We start from the raw sequence: 24,031 nt of genomic DNA on the forward strand, positions 1-24,031 counted from the left end.
TTAAAATCAATAAAAATTAGGTAGATCAATTTATTTTTTTTTTTTTTGATATTTCACAAGTATTTTGAAAGGGCTATTTGACAAATCTCAGCATTAACTGCCAACTCTACAGACATCTTTAACAAAAAAGGCATTTACTCTTGGCCCTCTTAATACAGGCCGAGTGTCCTATTGCATGACAAATGGTAGAGATGCAGTCACATTTGATGATGGTGTTAAAAGGAATAAGAGGGTTTCCAACTGCCATGTAATTGACAAATAACATAACACACACATACATGAGTGGCTGTCACAACCACCAGTGATTTCTACAATGAAGCCCCTAAGTCTACCTACTTAGAAGGCTGAAGACAGTAAAACAGAATCAAAATATTTTATCTGTGGATGGGCCAAAGAGGTTCCTTGGATCCGTTTTACAAGGTATCATGGGGAGTCAGGGAAGGGGACCTTGGAAGACTGGCAGTGCGTGCTGAGTTCAGTGAGGACAGAGGCTCTTTGTTCAGATCCGGATGCTTCAGAACAGCTAAAGCCCAAAGCTGTGGTATAGTGGGCAGCATGGCCAGCTCACCAGCCCGTAACACCATTTAGGAAGAGCCAACAGTGGGCTTCAGGGATGCACTGGGTGGGAATGGTGGAAGAGGAAGTCAAAGAAGGAAAACAAAAAGAATACTCTTAAACGTTGGGAACATGATGAGGCCATCAGGGACACTGCTTTGGTACCACCTGCTTCTGATCACCAAGCACCAACTTCAGAACACAGCTCTAAGAAGACGGCATTACATCTGGACTGAGAATATGTGTGATTTTAAGGTATCAATAAATAATTTAGAGGTATACTTTTGTTCTATCAAGTAAAAACTGTGATAACAAGGAGAGGCCTTGCCATGCTGGCCTTGAAGAGCTAAGACTTATTTAAACCAGTATCACCATGGCTATTGAGCAACTTGTGGAGTACAAGCATGCTCCTTCCAAGTCATCAAAGCAACCCTATTCCTACTCGCCAAGATCTGTAGTTCTAGCTGGACGCAGCCTTCAAGAAAATGCTTACTATAAAAAATAGGAACTACTGGACAGGAGACATGTAATTCTAGGCCTTCATCAGTTTTCATAAGTTATCTTCAATTTAATAGTAATTTGTAGATGATTAGCCATTTCTTAACAACTTTGAAATAGAAACAATTAAGCTCATCTCATCAAATCTTCAGTGATGATTACAAAGTCTGTAAAAACACCTCCAGTAAGCTGGGCTTTGAGGCAGAACAAAGGTAGAAAAGTGCAAAGCCTCTCTTTCTCTCTCTCAAGCACCAATGACGGAGGCTATGCAAACACCCCTAAAGCTTCATGGCAGGACTTTCCTATGGAAATCCTGAGGTTTTTTAAAAGCAATGTGACTTTACAGAAGGCAGGCTGGTTTAGTGAGGAAATTTACTTTTGATATAAACAGTAATATTTGATGCTGGGCACTTAGTATTTCAAAGATCCTCAACAAGTTTTGAGGTAGGTTAAATAAGCATCGTGTTTGACAAATTAAAGCTTAAGTAGGTGTTAGCCACTTGCCACAAACTACAGGGGTCCTAAGGGGTCAGCAATGACATGGCCTCTCTAATCGTTCAAATTAACCTTGTCTGATGTTTGAATTTACTGGTGATGGCTTACAATGAAAAACAAAGACTAGCTGTAACACAAGTTCTACTCTGGGACATCTTACATAACAACCGTGCTCTCACAACAAGTACATTTACATATAACAGGACTGTGAGATGACAGATGAGCACGGTTGGAGTGCTGCTTTTCTGTTGCTAAGGGTGGATGAAGCATGGTGATCAGCCTTCCAGAGCAGGTGCTGGGTTCCAGGCACCTATTATTTGATGAGGGACCACAGAACAGCAGGAAGATAAAAGAAGCTAAGACATAAATGATGCCTACATTCAAGAGGGGAGGCCTGTCCGAGCCAAAGGCAGAGAATCAAAGTCTGAGCTCTGGCTGCTGACCCTCCTTGTGCAGGACAACGTGGGGAAGAATGCTAAGGGGACTTGTGAATCTGTCCGAACTAAAGTGTCACAGAGCTGCCACCAACTAGACACAGAAGTGACTCTAAATTGAGATTAAAATGCACCCATAGAAGGAAATGCCCAAGTATCATAGTGTCAGTTACCTACGTTTCACTCTCACAAGGCTACTTAGTTCGCCGTAATTAGTTAACAATTATTCACCTAAACTCAGCTTATCCTGACAGTTTCCAGGGCTGGTCTTCTCAACTACATTTCATCATAAAGTTCCCTTAGGAGTGGGGGTGTGGCCTAGTCATAGAGTGCTTACTTAGCATGTGTGAGACAGCAGGTTTGATCCTCAGCATTGCAAAAATCCCCACGAAAATCTTATTTAAATGTTTAGAGAGCAAAAGTAAGACACTTATGCTCTCATGTAAATGGAACAGCTGTAGTAGTACCACAAGAAACAAAGAAAAAGGGCTGAGAAGAAAACAGAAGGCATAGAATGTAAGCCTTTTGTAAAAAACTCTACTGTTCCCAGTGTTGTGTGGAAGTAGTTTCTACACTGAAAGTTTACATAAACTGTATGAATTACAATTGTCATAAGTCAAAATGAAACATTCTGCATAGAACAAAAGATATGCCTAAGCAACATATCGTATTTGTAAAAGGCCACTGAAAGTCATGAATGTTAGTAGCAAATGAAAAGCTTAATTCTCTAAAACAGACTGAGTAGATTTCAGTTTGGTATTCTATAAGATCAAGATTGTAAACTATTCTTATTATACAAAACCAGTAATGGTATACAGTTGTTTGTGTAGGAAGTCTTGTGCTTCTGGTTGGCACATTATCTTTCTAATATGTGAAATTAATACAGACATTTGTAAAAGGTTGTGCAAAACTATTGTATTTACAAAAATGGCACAAAAGTGAATGCAACAGTCAGTGCACATGCACACGTCATTCACATCTTTGACAAGGAAGGCATCTTAACACTACAGAACTGAAGAGAACTGGCATCAACACAGCTGTTAAGCACTGAAGTCACACAAATTACACCAGATTGGGCAAATATTGCCCAAGTAAAATTCTATTGTTAAAGCTGAAACAGGTTTAAGGCCATTCAAGTTCAAGCAGTTGTTCAAATCTTTTGGAGCCCATCTACTTGTGTTTGAATTATGTGATTTTCTTCCAACTTGTGGTCTTAAACTTCTGTTTTACAAAATCCAAGAGGAAAATATAGAAGAAATCAATACAACAGAGGTTATATTAAATAAGAATAACATACAAAGCTATAATTACGATGAAGTAAGGAAAGCCAAAACAGTAAAACCATAAAACTTGTTACTTGCTGGAACCAGTCCTACACTGAGTTAGGTTAATATATACAATTATGTTCAAGTAGATTACGTATGTTGCTCTAACATGTCCTTTTCATCAGTGCACTGTTAAATTAACCAAAACCTCTACACATGTATATTCCCTTGTAATAGCAGCACACACTACCGCTACCTGCAAAGCTGTCAGTCTCACATGACTTGGTGAATGAAAGAAAACAGAAAGTGGGTTAAGTATAGTAAGGAGAAATAATGGGAATTTGAAGGCTCATGCAGTTCAGCTCTTTTAATCAGCCCGCCAGCTTGCTAGCCACAAGGGAAGGCTTCCGCTGAGGAAGGTCCTGTGGGGTGGGGATGTGGTCGCCGGTGACCTCTGTCTTATCGGGGGCCGCTGCAGGAAGTTGCTTGTTCTTCATCTTGGCTTTAGCCATGTTGTAATCCCCAGAATCAAAATACTTTTGCTGCCAAAGAAAAATAAAAATAAAATGTAAACCTTTTATTTGCAAATAGAACCACCAGGTGGAAATAATCTTGAAAATAAAAACACATAATCCACCAACTTGTATTTAGGATGTAACCACTCATCCCTTAGACACCCTTATACTTATTTCAGTTGTTGGTACTTTTTCTCTTTGGATAAGCATTTCTGCAAGAATTAAATTACTTGTTTGAGATCCCTAGAGGGCTGTTCAAATGAAAATTAAAGGTACATGGAAAAAGTTAATAAAAATTTAAAAATTAAAAAAAAGTAATAAAACAACAAAAAAAGAAAATTAAAGGTAAAAACATAAGTGATAAAGTAATGGAAGAAATGAGACTGGAGGATAGCTCAGCAGTTAAGGCACTTGTCTGCAAAGCTAAAGGACCCAAGTTCAATTCCCCAGGACCCACGTAAAGCTCCACAAAGTGGCACATGTCTGGAGTTTGTTTGCAACGGCTTAGAGGCCCTGGTGTGCCCATTCTCTCTCTTTCAAATAAAAACAATATTAGAACAAAGTAATGGAAGAAATCAATACAATAAGAGATTATAACACTAGAAATTAATTCACTCAAAACAGACCTCTACCCTACACCCTCCCTGTTTTTCACATAGACAACATGTCTGACAACTGATGATCATTTCAGCTGGGAAATAGAGCAACCACCAAATTTCACTGTTACTACTCATGAGGCAGGCCTGGAGTCTGAGGAATGTTTTTCTTTTGCCATTTCCAGACTTGATTAACTGTGTCCAGTTGATCTTTAGCAAATTATGATGACAGCTAAAGATCAACTGAACACAGTTTATCTACATGCGCTCCAGAGTAGACAAGTGGATGTGTTTAAGTTCAGGCTTACATCTATCATATTTACCCTACTTTTACTGAGTGTCTACTATATATAAGCTACTGTATAAGTTAAGAGAGACAGGCAATGACTAAGTAAACCAACTACTTATAATGCTGTTTTAAGAACACAAAATGCGCCGGGCGTGGTGGCGCACGCCTTTAATCCCAGCACTCGGGAGACAGAGGTAGGAGGATCAGTTCGAGGCCACCCTGAGACTCCATAGTGAATTCCAGGTCAGCCGGGGCTAGAGTGAGACCCTACCTCGAACCCCCCCCCCAAAAAAAGAACACAAAATGCTATGGGAACTTGATGTAGAGAAATGTAACCTCAAGTCTGGGAATAGCAAAGGAAATAAATGAAATGAAACATTTCTCAGACTCCAGGCCTGCCTCATGCGTGGAGTAACAGAAACTGAGGGACAAGGTTTTAGTGATGATCTTCCCTCTAGGGACTATTCTTTGATAAGCCAGATCTAAACTACAGCCAATGGGTCTATATAACTTTCATATGGAGTAGTAACAGTGAAATTTAGGCCAGGTTCTTTTGAGGTTGCTACAACTTTGTTGTTTCTGGCTGATTGCATGCCTCTAATTCCAGCACGGGGGAGGTGGATACAGAGGACTGCTGTGAGTTTGAGGCCACCCTGAGACTACATAGTGAATTCAAGGTCAGCCGGAGACCCTACCTCAAAAAAGAAAGAAAGAAAGAAAGAAAGAAAGAAAGAAAGAAAGAAAGAAAGAAAGAAAGAAAGAAAGAAAGAAAGAAAGAAAGAAAGAAAGAAAGAAAGAAAGAGGGAGGGAGGGAGGGAGGGAGGGAGGGAGGGAGGGAGGGAGGGAAGGAAGGAAAGAAGGAAAGAAGGAAAGAAGGAAAGAAGGAAAGAAGGAAAGAAGGAAAGGAAAGAAGGAAAGACAGACAGACTACAAAAGTCAGGTTACTACAAGACAGCCCTTACTTGGCAGTACTGTCAGAGAAAATGTTAATGCTATACAGGTAGAAGTGAAATGTTAGTGCTGTGAGTAAAGGTGAGACAGACTGATGCTCCTTATACTGGGAGCCAACACTGGTGGCTAACATTTGCTGTCAAGCAATTTCTAAACTTTTTGAGTTTCTAAACAAACATTAACTCGTGCCTATAATCCTAGTACTTGGGAAGCCAAGGCAGGAGGACAGGAGAAAGTTTGAGGCCAGATTAGGCTACAGTGAGTTCTAGGCAAGCCTGGTCTTAAGAATGAGACCCTCAAAACAACGAAAATCCTAAAACTTAAAATCAGTCTAGACTACATCATCTAGATGATTATCTTACAAAAGCCTCTTCCCACTACAATGAATGAATGAATCAATCTATCTACTTACCTACCATCCGTCTGTCTGTCTATGAATGAGTGAGCAAATGAATGGATAAGATAGACAGGACCCCATGTACCCTAGGCTGGTTTCAAACTCAACTTGCTATGTAGCTGGGAATGACCTTCAACTCCTGATGTCTCCCAAGTGCTGGGATTACTGGCATGAGCTACCATGCTCAGCTTGCCACTAATCCATCAGAATTTACAACTGCACCAACACTAAGAGATCACTTCAAGGGCCAATGCTTAATCTAAGTTGGGTCCTCAGTCTTCTTGAGACGAAGAAACTACAAATACAGAAACATGACTAGACTGTTCCTCTCCCTCCCTGCTCTGACAGGATATGAAGTCACTACATACAGGTATTGAGAACCCTGTGATTCAGACTTTAAAAACAAGAAAACCTCATTTCGATAATATAACAGCACATTCACTGATATTGTGGCATAATGCAGAATCATTCAAGAGCTCATTCCTCAAATTCTTCATAATTATTTCTTGATTTAACTGGCATTTATATTATTTCCAACTATTTACATCTATAATACCAGTTCTAAGAAACAAGTACATTAATTCTTCTGTGAACTGAAGCTGGAAGAAAACAATAAACAGCCTCATCACTGAAGAAAGTGTGTAAGCTTGTCATGCTGAAGATTAACAAGAGTCTCCTGTTAATCAGTCAGATCCAAATAGTAACCCAGCAGCCGTGATGATACACAATTTACTTCACAACTTAAAACACACCTGACAGTACTATTTGATAATCTGCCTTGGCACGTGTACTAGACACAGTCAGATTCATAATAACATCATTCACGTTCTACTCTATTTATCCCTACATCATTATCTTTGCACTTGTTTTCCAATAAAAATCATATAGCTGGGCATGGTGGCACATATCTTTAGTCCCAGCACTCAGGAGACAAGAGGTAGGAGTACTGCTATGAGTTCAAGGCCAAACTGAGACTACACAGAAAATTTCAGATCACCCGGGGTTACAGCAACACCCTACCTCAAAAATAAATAAATAAATAACCATATGATATTCTGTTTTGTTGACTAGCACTCATATAATCATTTCTCTGCTGTTAGGTACTGATGCTGCTTTATAGCAACAGCTGTGAAGAAAACCTTCCAACTAAAAGATTATTTAAAATATTCATTTATACTCTAAGATTAAGTTATAATTAACTTATTAATTTAGAATATGAGCACTTCTATAAATCTTAACACAACTTTCGAAAATAAGAGCAATAGCCAGGCATGGTGGCACACACCTTTAATCCCAGCACTCAGGAGGCAGAGGGAGGCTCACCATGAGTTCAAGGCCACCCTAAGACTATAAAATGAATTCCAGATTACCCTGGGCTACAGTGAGACGCTACCTCGGGAAAAAAGAAAGAAAATAAAAGCAATAATGTTACATCATTTGTGTATATGTGTGTGTGTGTGTATATATATACATACATATAAAACATTAGTTACACCCAACTTCAACCTCACCAAAAGGAATTATTCTAAACATGTCCCAAATTAGGTTACATATATGCTATGGTATGGTTTAAGATACTTTACTGATTTAATTCATGGGTAAGTACCCTGTGTTTAAGAATTATCTGTCATTGACTGGGCTTCTGCGTGAGAATGAAAATACTTAGTAGCAGAGGCCAGTAAGTTGAAAAGGAGACATAAAGGATGGAGAAAGGAAGGGAGGAGGATATTTAATAGGTTGATATTGTATATATGTAATTACAATGATTGTAATGGGGAGGTAATATGATGGAGAATGGAATTTCAAACGGGAAAGTGTGGGGGTGGGGAGGGAGGGAATTACCATGGGATATATTTTATAATCATGAAAAATGTTAATAAAAATTTAAAAAAAAAAACTGAAAAAAAAAAAGAATTATCTGTCAAATATTCTTTCTATAAGAAATATAGCAATGGTTTTCTTTATGTATCTTAGTTTCCCAATTGTTAGAATAATTTTCCTACTGGACTCTGTTTCCTGTTACAGAAGTTTTATGTTTTTAATATTTATTAATAGTTTTCCTTATTGTATTTGAAAGCTGTGAATGTTTTTTCATGCATTTTTCTTAAATCATGCTACTTGTTGACATCTTTAAAAATAATGTTGAAATTATCCTTTTGGAATTTGATGTGACAGAACAATCAGTATGCAACTACTGTGCTCACCCACACCCACAGACAGGCTTTTTGTATGTAAGCACAGATACCAGTATACTTAAAGTATTTTTTTAAAGAGAAATATGACTTAGCTTTTTATTCAACAATTGTCTCCTGTATGCAACAGTCATCTTTCTCTGACATGGTAAAGAATTCAAACTGCATGAACTATAGGTAGAGCCCTCTAATCTCTATTTTTTTTTTTTAATAAAAGGACAGGGTTAACAGAGAAAACTTAAGGAACAAAGAGCATTATCTCATTCCACTGCTGAGAAGTAATGGTCTCTACCTAATGAATGCAAGGTAAGATTTTCATTCAAACATTATATTCTAAGTCTTTGGATGTTGTATGGGAATCACCTTTTAAATGGGCCAAATTTCACAATAAGGGCAGGAGAATAAATACCAACTTCAGGACATCAGCTTTTGCAGATAAAAGGGACAGGAGTTACATATAGAAAACATTCACCTTTCAAGGATAGAACTGAAATAAATATAGCAAAACATTAATATTAAATCAAAGTAATAGCTGTATGGGTTTTTACATTACTACGGGTACTATACTACACACTTGAAATATTTACAACTTAAAACATTACAGTTGTAGATTGTTTTCATACATGTTCATAGCATGAACCATGTAAAATACTAAACAAAAGATATGTATACAAATCTGGGAAGTGCAGCATCTGTCGGCACATATTCACATGGGTTAAACATTTGAAAATTATACAAGACTACTTACCCCTTTCTGTAATCTTTTTCTTAAAAAATCAGAGCCGCCAGGTTTCTGCCCCAGGTGAGGGTACCGGGCTTTTAATTTTGCTTCTTCAGCTTTCTCTGGACTAGTCACTTTATCTTCCATTTCCTGAAATAATATTAAATAACTTATTTCTCTATAAAGCTTAGTTATTCAAAATAATTCACCACTGAGTACCTTGACTCTAATCTAGTTGTTGAATGTCAAGAAACACAGCATCTGACTAAGCAAGCGAGCAGAGGAGCTGCTGGAGCATCTGTCTTGTTTCTCAAATGTCCCATGTGACAGCTCGCTTATAGCTGTGATGCCTGTGTAACACCCCACACATTGGATAAAAATACCGTACTAGCTCAGCTTAGAAGCCCTGCCTGCCATCACTTGCTAGTCATGTATAATGCATGTACAGTTAGTCACCTTCTACAGAACTTTTCCAGCTCCTTGTCTATATTTGGAGAATTTCCCTAATACTGCAAAAATCTAAAAATGCTGATTTTCTTTTTACTCAAAATCATCTATGATTTGAAATTCTTTCATTTCTTGTCTAGAAATTATCAACTTACTTACTAGCATATTTTTCCTGAATAAAGTAATACAAAGGATCTTAATATTTATTTATAAAGACAGGATTGCATGCATCAAACCTCACATCTGGCTGACATGTAAAGGTCATACTTATATTCACAGCATTCAAGGAGATGAGGTAGAAGGATTATAAGAATTCTGAGGCCAGCTTGAACTAAGAGTGAGACACTTAAAAAAAAAAATAGCTGGGCATGGTGGTGCACGCCTTTAATTCCAACATTCCAGAGGCAGAGGTAGGAGGATCGCCTCGAGTTCAAGGTCACCCTGAGACTAAATAGTGAATTCCAGGTCAGCCTGAGTTAGTGAAACCCCTACCTCCAAAAAAGAGGCAGGATGTGGTGATGTATGCCTTCAATCCCAGCGCTTGGGAGGCAGAAGTAGGAGGATCTCTATAAATCTGAGGCCAGCCTGTGGCTACAGAGTAAGTCCTGAGTCCTGGGCCTCTGGGCTACAGTGAGACCCTGGTGGTAGTGGAGGAGGGAGCTAAACTTGCAAACTTTGTTCATGTCGAAAACTAGATTTTAACGGCAGTTAAGGCTAAGGACCCAGGTTCAATTTCTGAGGACCCACATAAGACAGATGCACAAGGTGGCACATGCGTCTGGAAATCGTTACAACAGCATGCCCATTCTTTCCCTCTCTCAAATAAATAATCCATGCTACTCAAAATGTTCTACCACTGAGCTATATGCTCCGTCCTGTCAATACTTTACTTTTCCACCTCCCAACACCAGCCTTGGTTTATTTACATTCTTTCAAAGTGCCCTATTTTATAGGAAAGAACTTACCACTTCATGGCAAATAGTACTCAAGAAAGATGAGACAAGAAACATACAGCTGTCCTGTGAGGGACAAGCTGAGCAGCTGGCAAGGTACACTTTAGCTAATAGACTTATTTCTGCACACCACATCAGCAAAACCACTTCTGCATATCTTGACTCTTTAGGGTTATTTTTGAAGCAAAAAGGCTTAAATGCTAAATCCTTAAATGTCAAACCAACTGTTCTTATATAGCAAGTAAACCATTTATCTAGGAACTGAAGAATAGCATGCAAGTTTTGCAGATTTTTCTCAAATTCATATTTATATATGTTCTGTAATCATCTTTGTTCACTATGTATGATCCATACTTTCTTCATCTTCAGACATTCCCTTGGGTATTGGTATACTTCATTTTGTCTTGGAGGTTTCTGAGAAGCAGGGCACTGCTGTTAGATAAACTTGTTTTCCCTAAGATCTCTTTATATATAACTGCTCTCTTTCTGATTCAAGTGTCCTAGTTACCTCTTTTCTTATGTACATGCTGATTTCTGATCTCACAGTGGCCATTCACTTACATGATATATACAAAATTCAACTGTGCATTTAGCCATGCATAGTCTTCTAAATAATGATTTTTTCATTTCTTGCTTTTATGACTGTGTCTAGAAATTCAAATGTGAAGAGTATGATGTAACCCTCGGACATCTTCTGGAGCACATGCATGCCATCCTGCTACTTACTTACCTCTGCAGTGTTTAAAACCTAAGCCTCCATGACAAGCTACTGCCTCAGCAGGCACTCAGTCGCCCGAGTCATACGTTCAAATACTGGACAACAAGGCACCAGACTCACTGAGAACTGACAGGACAGTCTGCAATGTGATTGTTGAAGCAGCATTCCAAGTGATTTTAGCTGCCTATGAATACTACCTTACTAATTGTAGAATGGAAGCCCCATAGAAGATATGATGACTGTAATGTATGCATCACAAAAGCTGGAAAAAATACAGTTTAGTGTCACGTGTGCTAGACTGTTTGTTACAAAGCTGCTCTTGGTGGGTTAGCCTTCTCTGCAGACATCTACTACAACCCAAAGTTGTTTCTAGAGCTACAGTTACAAAGCAGAATTAGATAAAGGGACTTATTCTTGGGTTTCCCTGTCCAATCTAGCTAATTTTATGTGTCAAAACGACCCACAGCTTACTGCCACCCATCAGACCCAGCAATATTCAAAGGATGTTAATACCTTCCTACCAAAATCCATTTTCCTTAGGCCTAGAAAATGAAAAGTCTTTATTTTTTGGGAGGTGAGCACATGTGTGTATGTGTATGTGTATGTGTGTGTGTGTATGTATGTATGTATGTATGTATGTATGTATGTGTGTGTGTATATATATATATATGTATATGTATAGGTACACACACACACACACACACACACACACACACACACACACACACACACACATGCCAGAGAACCATCTTGGGTGTCATCCTTAGGAATGCCAACCATCATTTCTCAAGGTGATCTTTCACTGGCCTGAAGTTCACCCAAATGGAGCTAGACTGGCCAGTGGACCCATCCTCCTGTCTCTACCTCCACAGTGCTGGGCTTACAAGTGTCCACCACCAAGCCCAGCATTTTTATGTAGGTTCTGGGGATCTCACACAGGTTCTCATGTGTGTGAGGCAAGCATTTTACTAAGCCATTTCCCCAGGCTCTTTTTTCCTAACCTAAAAGATACTACTTAAAATCTTTCATTATGTAGGCATCAACTTTCCTTCATTCTAGTTTTTACAGATTCCCTTCATCTTGAGTGGTAGGTGGCAGCAAATATTTTAGCATTCCTTATTTTTTTCACAAGAAATACATTTAAGTATACATTTGATATAAAACATGATCAATTTAATCCAAATGGGGCAAAACAGCACATATAGTTGAAAAGACTGTTTATATTTAGAATGAACTTGTTTTCTAGAAAAAAACCAATCCGAGTCAGGTACAGTGGTCCATGCCTGCATACATTTACTTAGGAAGCTGAGGCAGGATAACCCCTTAGGCACCAGAAGCTGAAAGTTTCATTAGCATGGCTTCTCCCATAACAACAAAAATAAATAAAAATAAAGAGGGAGAAAGAACAATGATCCAATATTCAATTCTTGATAATTCTTGCTAAACATACAGCACAATATGCCCCTACTAGTGCAATTTCCCAGCTGGAATCAAGAGAGGAAAAGAAAGATAACATTATTTACACTACATTTTAAAATGTAAATATCAGCAGGGCGTGGTGGCTCATGCCTTTAATCCCAGAACTCAGGAGACTGAGGTTGGAGGATCTCAAGTTCAAGGCCAGCCTGAGACTAGATAGTGAGTTCTCTAGGTCAGCCTGGAGTAGAGTGAGACCCTACTTCGGAAAAAAAAAAGTGTTAAATATCAAGATTTCCACAATACTTTTCATGAGCCATATAGAAACATTCTTGGCCTTTTGCAGATATGGATCGTTTTGAGACCTCACTGATGAACATGTTCAACTGTGTGGACATTAACTTTCTGACACAGCTACTGATTTGCTTATAGAAGTACAAACATGTTGGTGGAGACCTGTGTCCACCGACATTCACCCCATATCTGTCCTCTAAATGCTTTCTTGAATAGTACAACTATAAAGCCAAAACCAAAATTTCCCAGACTGAGCTATTAGGTCCTGTCAATGGTACTGACAGAGAATTCACTCTGCCCTGGGGCTCCCCTGGTGGGGCTTCTAAAAACATAACCGGGTCAACCGAGGCAAATACACAGCAGTGTGGTATAAGATGGCAGGCTCTGAAAAGGACCTGTTTCTTCAGTGTCCCACCTCCTGCCATCCCTGGCCTCCATGAATATCCCCGCCCCCCATCCTTCCCTCAAATAATTTGGAAAGTAATTCCCCAAATCACTTCCTGTCTACCCTAAATAAGAAAGTAGTTTCTGTTGTCTCCTCCAGAGGACACTAATAAAATTAGGTAAAACAATGTATCACTGTAATCATAGTACAAAAGGGAGCTCAGGACAGAATTTGGTATGATTGCAGGCTCTTGGCCTTCAGACAGTCTGTCCAAAAAAAAATAAAAATAAAAAGCCTAAATGCAAGTATGGTGGTAGTATAGACCTGCAAGTCTGGAACTTGGGAGGAAAGATGAGGTGTTCAAAGCAAGCCTGGGATATATAAGTACCTATCTCAAAAAACACAATAAAGGGCTGGAGAGATGGCTTAGTGTTAAAGGCACTTGCTTGCAAGGCCTGATGGCAATGGTTCAATTACCCAGTACTCACATAAAGCCAGATACACAAAACCCATACTCATTCTCTCTCCCTCTCTCTGCCTTTCTGTCTCTAATAAATAAAGTATTTAAACACACACACACACACACACACACACACTAAATAGCTTAAAAAGGAATGAGACACTTAAAAGGAAAAAGTAGGTTTTTTTTTTTCTTTTTCTTTTTGGTTTTTCAAGGTAGGGTCTTGCTCTAGCCCAGGCTGACCTGAAATTCACTATGTAGTCTCAGGGTCGCCTCGAACTCACAACGTTCCTCCTACCTCTGCCTCTTGAGTGCTGGGATGAAAGGTGTGAACCACCATGCCCAGCTGGAAAAAGCAGTTTCTAAAATTCAAATTTTATGCTAATAAAAATTATTTTAAAAAAGTCAACTGCAGGCAACATTCCATGATGTAGCCTGTGTGAGGTCATCACCTGTGATGGGCTGGGTAATTTTGGGGGACATGCCTGGTATGGGATCACACACAGTCCCCTATAAGTAAGCCCAATAAATACACTGGTCCACCAAAAAATAAATAAATAAAATTCAAATTTTAGGACTGAAAAGATGGCTCAACTGTTAAGGTGCTTGCCCATAAAGTCTAATAACCAAAGTTTGATTCCCTAGTAACCCACATAAAAGCCAGATGCACAAAGTTGTGCATAGATCTGAAATTCGTTTGCATTCATTGACTAGATCTCTTTCTCTCTTCCTCCTTTCTCTTTCTCTGCCGTGCATGCATGGTAGTACACACCTTTAATCCCAACACTCAGTAGGCCAAGATAGGAAGATTGCCTTGAGGTCAAGACCAACCTGAGACTACATAGTGAATTCCTGGTCAGCCTGGGATACAGTGAAACCCTACCTCAAAAAAAAAAGGGGGGGGGGCAGAGGTAGAAGGATTGCCATGATTTGAGGCCACACTGAGACTACATAGTGAATTTCAGGTCAGCCTGGGCTAGAGCAAGACTCTTCCTCAAAAAAGCAAAACAAACAATTTAAATCAAATTTTATTTTAAAATTTCATTCTTCAAGAAGTCTTTGTTTACAGTCTCCACATTTCAGAAGTTATGCTGAATGAAGTAGATTTATTTAGTGATGTTGATTCTAAGCAAATAATGGAGAAAGGGAAGAGGACATTTATTACATTTTTGATCGTCTGCCTATATGCAACACTGGAAAAACAGAAGCCTTAGGGAATAACAGAGATGGAAGGATTTTCTTTGTACTCTCTATACCTAGAAGTCAGCCTAACCTTTATCAAATGTATGTAGTAAGATAAACATGTATCTTTTTAAGTTGAGTATATGTTACACAAACACACACAAACATTCAAGAGTGAGGATCTAGTTGAACGGTAGATCACTTGACTAACACTCATGAATGCCCTGGGTTCAATTCTCAGTATAGCAGTAACAAAAAGGTCTTCAAAAAATTAAATACGGGCTAGAGAAATGGCTTAACAGTTAAGGCGCATGCCTGCAAAGCCAAAGGACCAGAATTCAATTCCCCAGTAAACCATGTAAAACCAGATGCATAAGGTGGCACATGTGTCTGGGGGCCCTAATATGCCCATTTTCTCTCTCTCTCTCTCAAATAAATAAAAAATAAATTAAGTATCAGGGTTGGGGATGTAGCTCAGTGGTAGTGTTTGCCTAGCATGTATGATATCCTAAATGCAGTATCTAGTGCTGCAAGTAAATAAGTATTTTGTACTTTGTTATAAGCTAATAGTTATAATATCTGAATGCTATCACTTTTCAACCTGGAGCAGACAGTATATATTAACAATCTGGCCACTCAAAACAAGTTCTTCTCTATCTGCTCTGCCACATGTTCACTGATGCACTGATGATAGTAGAAAGGATTAACAAAAGCCAACAAATCTTTTGGGATAGTTCCTGAAGAGTATTGAATACTGTATCAATCTGTGCAGTTACTTTTGTCCTATAAATTCTGACCATTTGCCCACGCCTGGCATTTAATGTGTGTTCAGTGAAAGTCTAAGAATGAACTAATCCAAACTACTTCACTGCATGTACAATGTATCTGTTTCAATGTCAGAAACTTTCCACACAATACAGGCTCATCATCAGCTTGAGAATGCCTGATGTTAAAGAGAACTGACAAGGAGTGTACACTGAAGTCTTATATAAACAGAAGCAAAATCTAACTGGTAACTCAGTGGCAGTGGCTATCTAACATGTATATGGTTCCATCCCTACCACCTACCTCAAGAAACCAAAAAAAAATTACATTCAGGGCTGGAGAGATGGCTTAGCGGTTAAGCGCTTGCCTGTGAAGCCTAAGGACCCCGGTTCAAGGCTTGATTCCTCAGGACCCACATAAGCCAGATACACAAGGTGGTGCATGCATCTGGAGTTTATTGCAGTGGCTGGAGGCCCTGGCATGCCCGTTGTCTCTCCACCTATCTACCTCTTTCTCTCTCTTGCTCTCAAATAAATAAATTTAAAAAATAAACAAAAACATTCCCCACCTCCCTTGCATGTACACATGTCTAAGTGACTAAGTTCCAGCCAATAGAATGCTAGAAGTGTGGGCTGGAGAGATGGCCTAGTGGTTAAGCCTAAGGATCCCGGTTCAAGGCTTGATTCCCCAGGACCCAAGTAAGCCAGATGCACAAGGGGGCACACACATCTGGAGTTTGTTTGCAGTGGCTGGAGGCCTTGGTGTGCCCATTCTCTCTGTCTCTCTGCCTCTTTCTCTCTCTGTCTGTCACTCTCAAACAAATAAATAAAAATTTTTAAAAAAGAATGCTAGAAGTGTGACTGATATGTGACATTCAATTCTCCCTTTGGGACAATACATCCTTAGTCATCTATGTCCTTTCTGCTGGCTTAATGGGTATCAATGTCTGACACTTGGGTGGCCATGCTGAATCATAAGCTGAGATGCTAAGAATGGTAGAAGAGCACCAAGACAGAGCCTCTAACCCCTAGACCCTCTCCCCAAACTGGCCTGGACTTCTTCACTGGCATTTGAGGGAAAAATAAACTGTTATCTTGTTTAAACTACTATTTTAATTTTCCTGTCACATGTAATAAAGCCTAATTTAACTAATTCAAGAAAAAAAAACTTTCCTTTTCTCTCTCTCTCTTTCTTCTGTACTTGACGTGGCAGGGATGCAAAGGTATGCAGGATTGAGCACACATATGTGAGCAAGCAGGTTCTGTGTGGAGATGAAGGCAGCACCAGGAAGAAAGAGGACAGAATCATGTGGACATCCAGAGTAAGGGGAGATAAGGCAAGGGAACATGATGAAAGAAGGCTGGACACGAGGCTGGTCAGCCAGGACTTCATCCTGTGACAGATGATCAGGGCAGATACACTTGCTCCTAAACAATCTGTCCAAGGTCACTGAGCTGGATAGAAGATCTAATATCACTCCACAATTTCAGGCTGCCTCTGAGAGCACAGAGCAAAAGGAATGGAGGTCTTGCACTCAAACACTATGTAGCACCTCAACAACAGTTCTCGTACACCACTGACAAAGGAACCAAGTGTAGCTTCCAACACAGAGGTTTTACTTGAGACCTCTACTTTAGTTACCCTTCCTAAGACACATCATTCCATTTAATACAACCTCTAGAAAACTTTCTACAGGTACCTTTAAAAAAATCTCAAGGCGTGCTCGCTTCGGCAGCACATATACTAAAATTGGAACGATACAGAGAAGATTAGCATGGCCCCTGCGCAAGGATGACACGCAAATTCGTGAAGCGTTCCATATTTAAAAAAAAAAAAAAATCTCAAGGCACATTTCAATATAGTCTTGTTCAGATATTTGTTTTTCAAGGTAGGGTTTCACTGTAGCTCAGGCTGACCTGGAATTCACTATGTAGTTTTAGAGTAGCCTTGAACTCACAGTGATCCTCCTACTTCTGCCTCCCAAGTGCTGGAATTAAAGACATGCACCACCATGCCTGACTTGTTCAGATTTTTGAAGTGGGTCTAGGCTAAAGTTTTTATACTGTATTACCATAGTGTCATGGTACTATATTGGGCTATGTAGCACTGGCTGAACTCAGTGATCACCATGCCTTAGCTTCCTGAGTACTGGGATTATAGACATAAACCACAATGCTGGATTGGAGCTGAACTTAAAATGTTAAGTTATCTGACTCTAGAGGGTTAAATGACCTCATAGCTTACTTTAAAAAGAACTGAGTCATCACATGGCCTACAGGAGTTAACCTGATACTCAAAAAGCTCCCACACTTTAAACATTTACTTCCACATTTTCAATGGATACTTAGTTTCAGTATAATACCAGCCACAGTGAGTAATTTTTACTAATTTTGTTTGTACTTTTAGTTTAAGTGTGGTGTAAATTAAACAAACGTGTTTATGTGCTGTATACATTAAACATCTCCATAAAACAGGGGTTTACCTGACTTTGTTTTCATTTTTGCTTTTTAGTTTTATTTTTGTTTGAGATTTTCTTCTTTTAACATGGGTGCACACTACATAAGTTATAGCAATAGTGACTTTGCTCTCATATTGCATGGAGGGTGTAGTTATTTACCTAAATTTTTCAGAGGCAATAAAATAAGCTAGCCCACCATAAAATCATAAAAGTATTTTTAGCTAAATACTCTGGCTTTAATTGAAAGGTCAACTGAGTACAGAGATAATAACCCATTTTTTTAGGTCATGTCTTCCAAATAGAAGAAACAGGTGATTTGGCTAACAGGAACACAGAAATGACTTTGCACATTTTCCTCCTGTTTAAGGATAATATCCATGCCACAGACACTTAATGTCTACGGGAAATCTTCAATTCGAGAAAGAACATTACATTCCCAACATGCTCAAATGACAATGGCTAAAACCAAAGGTCCTAAAACAAATGCTAAGACATTCATCAAGAGAAAATATTCAAGTATTCCTTAATAACACTGAGCCATATTAAACTGTTCTAATTTAAAACATTTACACTCTAGAAACAAAGAACTTTATTCACACTTTGGCAACATACTAATAAATTATTATCAAAGAAAATTTACCTAAGCTGGGCATGGTGGTTCACCTGTACACCTCAAATTCAGAAAGGCTTAAGGCATAAGGATCACTTCAAGTTCCTGGTCAGCCTGAGCTACAGAGAAATATCTTTTCTCAATGATTAAGTACATTACTTAAAGAAAGGCTAAGAAAATTGCTCAGTGGGGAAAACACTTGCTGCACAAGCATACTAACCTTAATTTGGGTCTCCAGAACTCACATAAAGCCAAACACAGCAGCAAGCCCCTCTCATGCCAGCTCTCCTGAAGCAAGACGGGAGGTAGAGACCTGGGAACCTCATGCCAATCAGCCTGAAACTAAAGACCCTCCCCCCTAAAATGGAAGGTAAAGACTTGGGGTTATTCTGACCTCTGCACATGTGCCATGGCACCTACACACATGAACACACACAAAGATAATAATTAAAATAGAAAAAAGACCCCAGGGGTGGTGTCGCAAACCTTGAATCCCAGCACCTGGGAGGCCAAGGTAGGAGAATCATTGCTGTGAGTTCAAGACCACCCTGAGACTATTACATAATGAATTTCAAGTCAGCTTGGGCTAGAGCAGAAACCCTACTGTGAAACCTGACAACCCCCCCCCCAAAAAAAAAGCACTGGAGATATGGCCAAGCACTTAAAGTGCCTGCATACAAAGCCTAACAACCCTCAGGTTTTGAGTCCCCAGCAACCACATAAAACCAGATGCACAAAGTGGAGCATTCATCTAGAGTTTATTTGCAGTGGTTAGAGGCCCTGGCATGCCCACATTCATTCTTTCTCTCTCCTTGCAAATACATAAAATACTAAAAACAAAACAAAACAAAAAAAACCCCACTTTTATCTAGTGCACTATTGGGTACCAAGTAAAAAAATGGGCTTGATTCTAGTGAAGATTTGACAGACATCCAGAACCATACCCAAACACAAGCCCACTCTACAATAGCAAGCTACCATCAATCACGGGGTATAAGAGGGCCTACACCTATCAAACTGTCTATCAAAAAAAGTGTTATCTCAATTTTCCAGGTGCTAACTTACTCTCCATTGGAGAGTCTGCTTCTCTTTTTCAGATAGATGCAGATCCTAAGGAGAGAGCTGCCCCAACATACCTCAAAAGGGGCCCAACTGAAACTAAGGACAATTGGCGAAACAAGCAAGGGTGATGTTTTCCTGTGAACCCGATACCAGCACAAAGGGGAAGGAGACCAACGCAGAGAAAAATCAACTCCTACCAAATCAGAGAGCCAGAGCCTCAAAGGCCCCCAACACCTCAGCACTGAAGCAGACCACAAATGAACCCAACATGGCTCAGGGAAATTCTGTGGAAGAGGGGGCGGAAAGAATGTCAGAGTCACATGTTGGGTCATGATTTGCAGAGACATCTATCATACCAATAACTGGGGGCTAACTCCACAATGCACGACCCATTTACATCAACAAGGAGGGTCCAATGGGAGGGGGTAGATCATAGATAAGCCTAAACAATGGTACCAAACTGCCTGTATTTACTGAAAAGAAAACTAATAAATTAAAAAATATATATATGACACACATGGATTTTCAGATATCCTAAATCCTAAATTAATGCAGACAGGCAATGTTTGCAATTACTGCTAAGACTGTAATACCTCAACTGTATGTATTTTTTAATTTTTGTTTTGTTTTGTTTTGTTTTTTCAAGGTAGGGTTTCACTCTAGTCTAGGCTGGCCTGGAATACTCTGAATTCTCAGGGTGGCCTCGAACTCATGGCATCCTCCTACCTCTGCCTACCGAGTGCTGGGATTAAAGGCATTCACCACCATCTATATGTTTTTTTTTTTTTTTTTTTTGCTTCAAAAAGTCCATTGTTAAACTGGGCGTGGTGGTGCACGCCTTTAATCCTAGCACTCAGGAAGCAGAGGTAGGAGGATAGCTGTGAGGCCACCCTGAGACTACATAGTGAATTCCAGGTCAGCCTGAGCTAGAGTGAGACATTACCTCAGAAAAACCAAAAGTCCACTGTTCAGGGAGGCCTTGTAACACAGGCCTGTAACCCAAGCTACTAGAGAAGCTGAGGCAGGTGCACTGACAAATTCAAGGCTTTGCCTGGGCTGTAGAGTGGATTCAAGGCCAGCTTAATAAGTCAGTGTCACAAAATTTAAAACTGTAAAAGAGGGCTGGGCCAGGACCTAGAAGCACATACCTACAATTTCAGCACCTGATGTGGAGGCAGGAGGATCAGGTTCAAGGTCACTCTACCAGACCAGTCTGCGTTACATGATGCTGTCTCAAAATGGGGGGGGGGGGGAAGCTGGAGAGATGGCTTAGCAGTTAAAGCACTTGCCTGCAAAGGACCCAGGTTCAATTCCCAGTACCCATGTAAGCTAGATATACAGGGTGGTGTATGCCTTTGGAGTTTATTGGCAGTCACTGGAGGCCCTGGTGCACTCATTCTATCTGCCTCTCTTCTCTCTCTAATAAGTATATAGGGCTGGAGAGAGATGGCTTAGCAGTTAAGGTGCTGAACCCACATAAGCCAGGAGGCACAAGGTACAAGCTGGCACATGTGTCTGGAGTTTGTTTATAGTGGCTGGAGGCCCTGGGGCACCCCTATTCATTCTCTCTCTCTGCCTCTTTCTCCATCTCTCAAATAAATAAATAAAAATATTTTTTAAAAAGTAAATTTATACACACACACACACATATTCATACATACATACATACATAAATAAAGGGCTGGAGAGATGGCTTAGTGGTTAAGGTGCTTGCTTGCAAAGCTAACAACCTGGGTAACTCAGGCTCAATTCCCCAGTACCAACGTAAAGCCAGATGTACAAAGTGGCACATGCAACTGCAATTCATTTGCAGTGGCTGGAGGCCCTGATGTGCCCATTCTCATTCTCTCTCTCCCCCTCTCTTTCTCTGTCTCCTTGCTTCAAAAAAACTTTTTTTAAATTAAACAAAAGGGGGAGTCAGTAGTAAAGCATTTGTCTAGCATGTTGGAAGAGGCCTCTTATGTTCAATCCCCAACACTGAAAATGTTGCAAAGTATCAACAAAAATATCTAGTAATTTTCACTGTACTTTCTAAATAATGTGCTACTTGGCATACTAATTATACGATTACTGTTTTCTCACTTTTCCTCAGTTACTTTACAAGAAGTATCCTAACAGAGTCATCATAACCAAGGTTAACATGATTAAGAACATACGGGATGGGGGGGTTAGAATACTAATGCCCTTCCAACCTGATTAAGGAACAAATGCAACATGATGGATAAGCCCTTACTAACTGAAGCATTAGATCAAACCCAACTAATGATAATGCAGTTTGGTTTTTAATAAAAATGGTTAGTAGCCACTCCCCCTCCCAAAAAAAAAAATTTAGAAAACTGGATGCCAAGCGCTTTTCTAATGTCTTAGTCATAAGTACCCAGGGAGGTAGTACAGCAGACATAATTATGGTTAAGACGGGCACTGCCCATATAAATATGCAAGCTTTGTATTCTTATCTATCTTTCTTTCAGTTTTTCTTTTTGGTTTTTCGAGATAAGGTCTCACTCTAGCTAAGGCTGACCTGGATGGAATTCACTACGGAGTCTCAGGGCGAACTCGAACCCACGGCAACCCTCCGACCTCTGCCTCCCGAGTGATAGGCTTAAAGGCGTGGGCCACCACGCCTGGCAGTATCCTTATCTTGAATCCGAAGAATAATCGTGGCACACCTCCCTTCATCAGAAAACTGCTACATGAGTTGTCAAAACATGTTCTGTTTTCATGAAAAATCTAATTAACGTAAAAAAACTTTATTGAAGCTACAATTTTTCGATTTTCAGTGAGGCTAACACACAATGCACGACTCACCTCGTGTGGGCTTGGGAAGCACCGTAGGAGTTAGAAAGCGCTACGGCTGTGACTTTAAGGACGCGGACGCCGGCGCCCGGCAGCGGTCGGCTAGGCACCCCAGCTCCGCTCTCCATTGCCACCGAGCTCCGGGGCCCGCCTCGGCAGCCGGCGCGGGCACGCGCGCACGCACGCACGCACGCACGGCGCCCGCAGCCTCTCAGGGAAACTGAGGGCCCGAGCGTGGGCGCCGAGAGCCGGGGAGGCTCGCGTCGGGCCGTCCCGCAGCCCAGGCCCGCCCGCCCGCGCGCTCACCTTCTGCTCCTCGGCCGACGCCGCCTCGGGGACCTCCGCGGACATGCTGCTCCCTCTGCTGACGAGACGCCGGGAAAGACGCGGTTAGCGGGTGGTCGCGGCCGCGCGCGCCCGCCCAGCTCCCTGGCGCCCCACGACGCTTCTCCCGGGCCGGTGGTCGCCGCCTTGTGACGTCACGAGCCCCGGTGCCCGCCCGCCAAGGGCCCGACCGTCCCGGCAAGCCGCGCCGCACCCCTACCTACCGAACCGCGCTCCTCCGGCCTGCGACGCCGAAGCACTTCCTCTTTCCTTCAAAGGTCGCGGCTCGAGCCTCACCTCACATCCGCCCGCTGGGGCCAAATGCATCATGGGAATTGTAGTTTATTGGCAGAACGTCTCCCCGTCCTTTCTTAAGGGAAGAGGATTTCTTTGGAGTTCTCTCTCTTTCTCTCTCTTTCTCTCTTTCTCTCTTTCTCTCTTTCCCTCTTTCTCTCTCTCCCTCCCTCCCTCTCTCCCTCCCTCCCTCCCCCCCCCTTTGTGTGTGTGTGTGTGTGTGTGTGTGTGTGTGTGTATGTTTTCAGGTAGGGTTCCCAGGCTGACCTGGAACTCACTATGTAGTCTCAGGGTGTCCTCGAACCCACTGCAATCCTCCTACCTCTTCCTCCCAAGTGCTGGGATTAAAGGCGTGTGCCACCACAGCGGGTTTGGGAGTTCTCATTTCTTACTTCCCTTCTCTATAAGTAGCTCAGACCTACTCTTTTTTTTTTTTTTAATCTTATATTGGTTTGAATATTTCTTTTCTTTGTAATTTTATTTTTTTCAATTTTTAAAAACATTTTCCATGATTATAAAAAAATATCCCATGGTAATACCCTCCCCCCCACTTTCCCTTTTGAAATTCCATTCTTCATCATATCCCCTCCCCATCTCAATAAGTCTCTCTTTTATGTTGATGTCGTGATCTTTCCCTCCTCTTATGATGGTCTTGTGTAGGTAGTGTCAGGCACTATGAGATCGTGGATATCAAGGCCATTTTACGTCTGGAGGGAGCAAGTTGTAAGGAGTCCAACCCTTCCTTTGGCTCTTACATTCTTTCCGCCACCTCTTCCGCATTAGACCCTGAGCCTTGGAAGATGTTACTTGGTACTCTAGTTACTTCTTTCCAGTACCATGATACCTTCTGAGTCATCCCAAGGTCACTGCCATCTGAAAAGAGAAGATTCTTTACCCAAAGTGATCATAGCATTAATATAAGGGTATGGATATTAAGAGAAGTGCTTACTGGGCAGTTT

At 40.7% G+C, this 24,031-nt stretch overlaps 1 protein-coding gene and 1 non-coding gene across 3 annotated transcripts; one reads left to right on the plus strand and one right to left on the minus strand.

Annotated features, from left to right (window-relative positions):
- Positions 1-23,050, minus strand: Arpp19 (cAMP regulated phosphoprotein 19). 2 transcript variants are annotated; one of them, XM_045160566.1, is made up of 4 exons: positions 23,003-23,050; positions 22,761-22,818; positions 8,936-9,058; positions 1-3,789 (listed from the first exon to the last, which is right to left on the minus strand). In XM_045160566.1, exons 2-4 carry the CDS (start codon positions 22,803-22,805, stop codon positions 3,619-3,621), a joined length of 339 nt encoding a protein of 112 aa, XP_045016501.1. In that variant the 5' UTR covers positions 22,806-22,818; positions 23,003-23,050; the 3' UTR covers positions 1-3,618. The 2 variants fall into 2 exon arrangements, with proteins under 2 accessions (XP_045016501.1, XP_004662538.1); XM_004662481.2 differs by having other exon boundaries at positions 22,761-22,815; positions 23,003-23,028.
- LOC123464159 lies at positions 17,248-17,354 on the plus strand. The gene has a single exon (XR_006639400.1). It is a non-coding gene; the product is annotated as a U6 spliceosomal RNA (small nuclear RNA).
- Positions 23,051-24,031: the final 981 nt, after the last annotated feature.

Source organism: Jaculus jaculus, chromosome 10 (genome assembly GCF_020740685.1).
Source record: "Jaculus jaculus isolate mJacJac1 chromosome 10, mJacJac1.mat.Y.cur, whole genome shotgun sequence".
NCBI lineage: Eukaryota > Metazoa > Chordata > Mammalia > Rodentia > Dipodidae > Jaculus > Jaculus jaculus.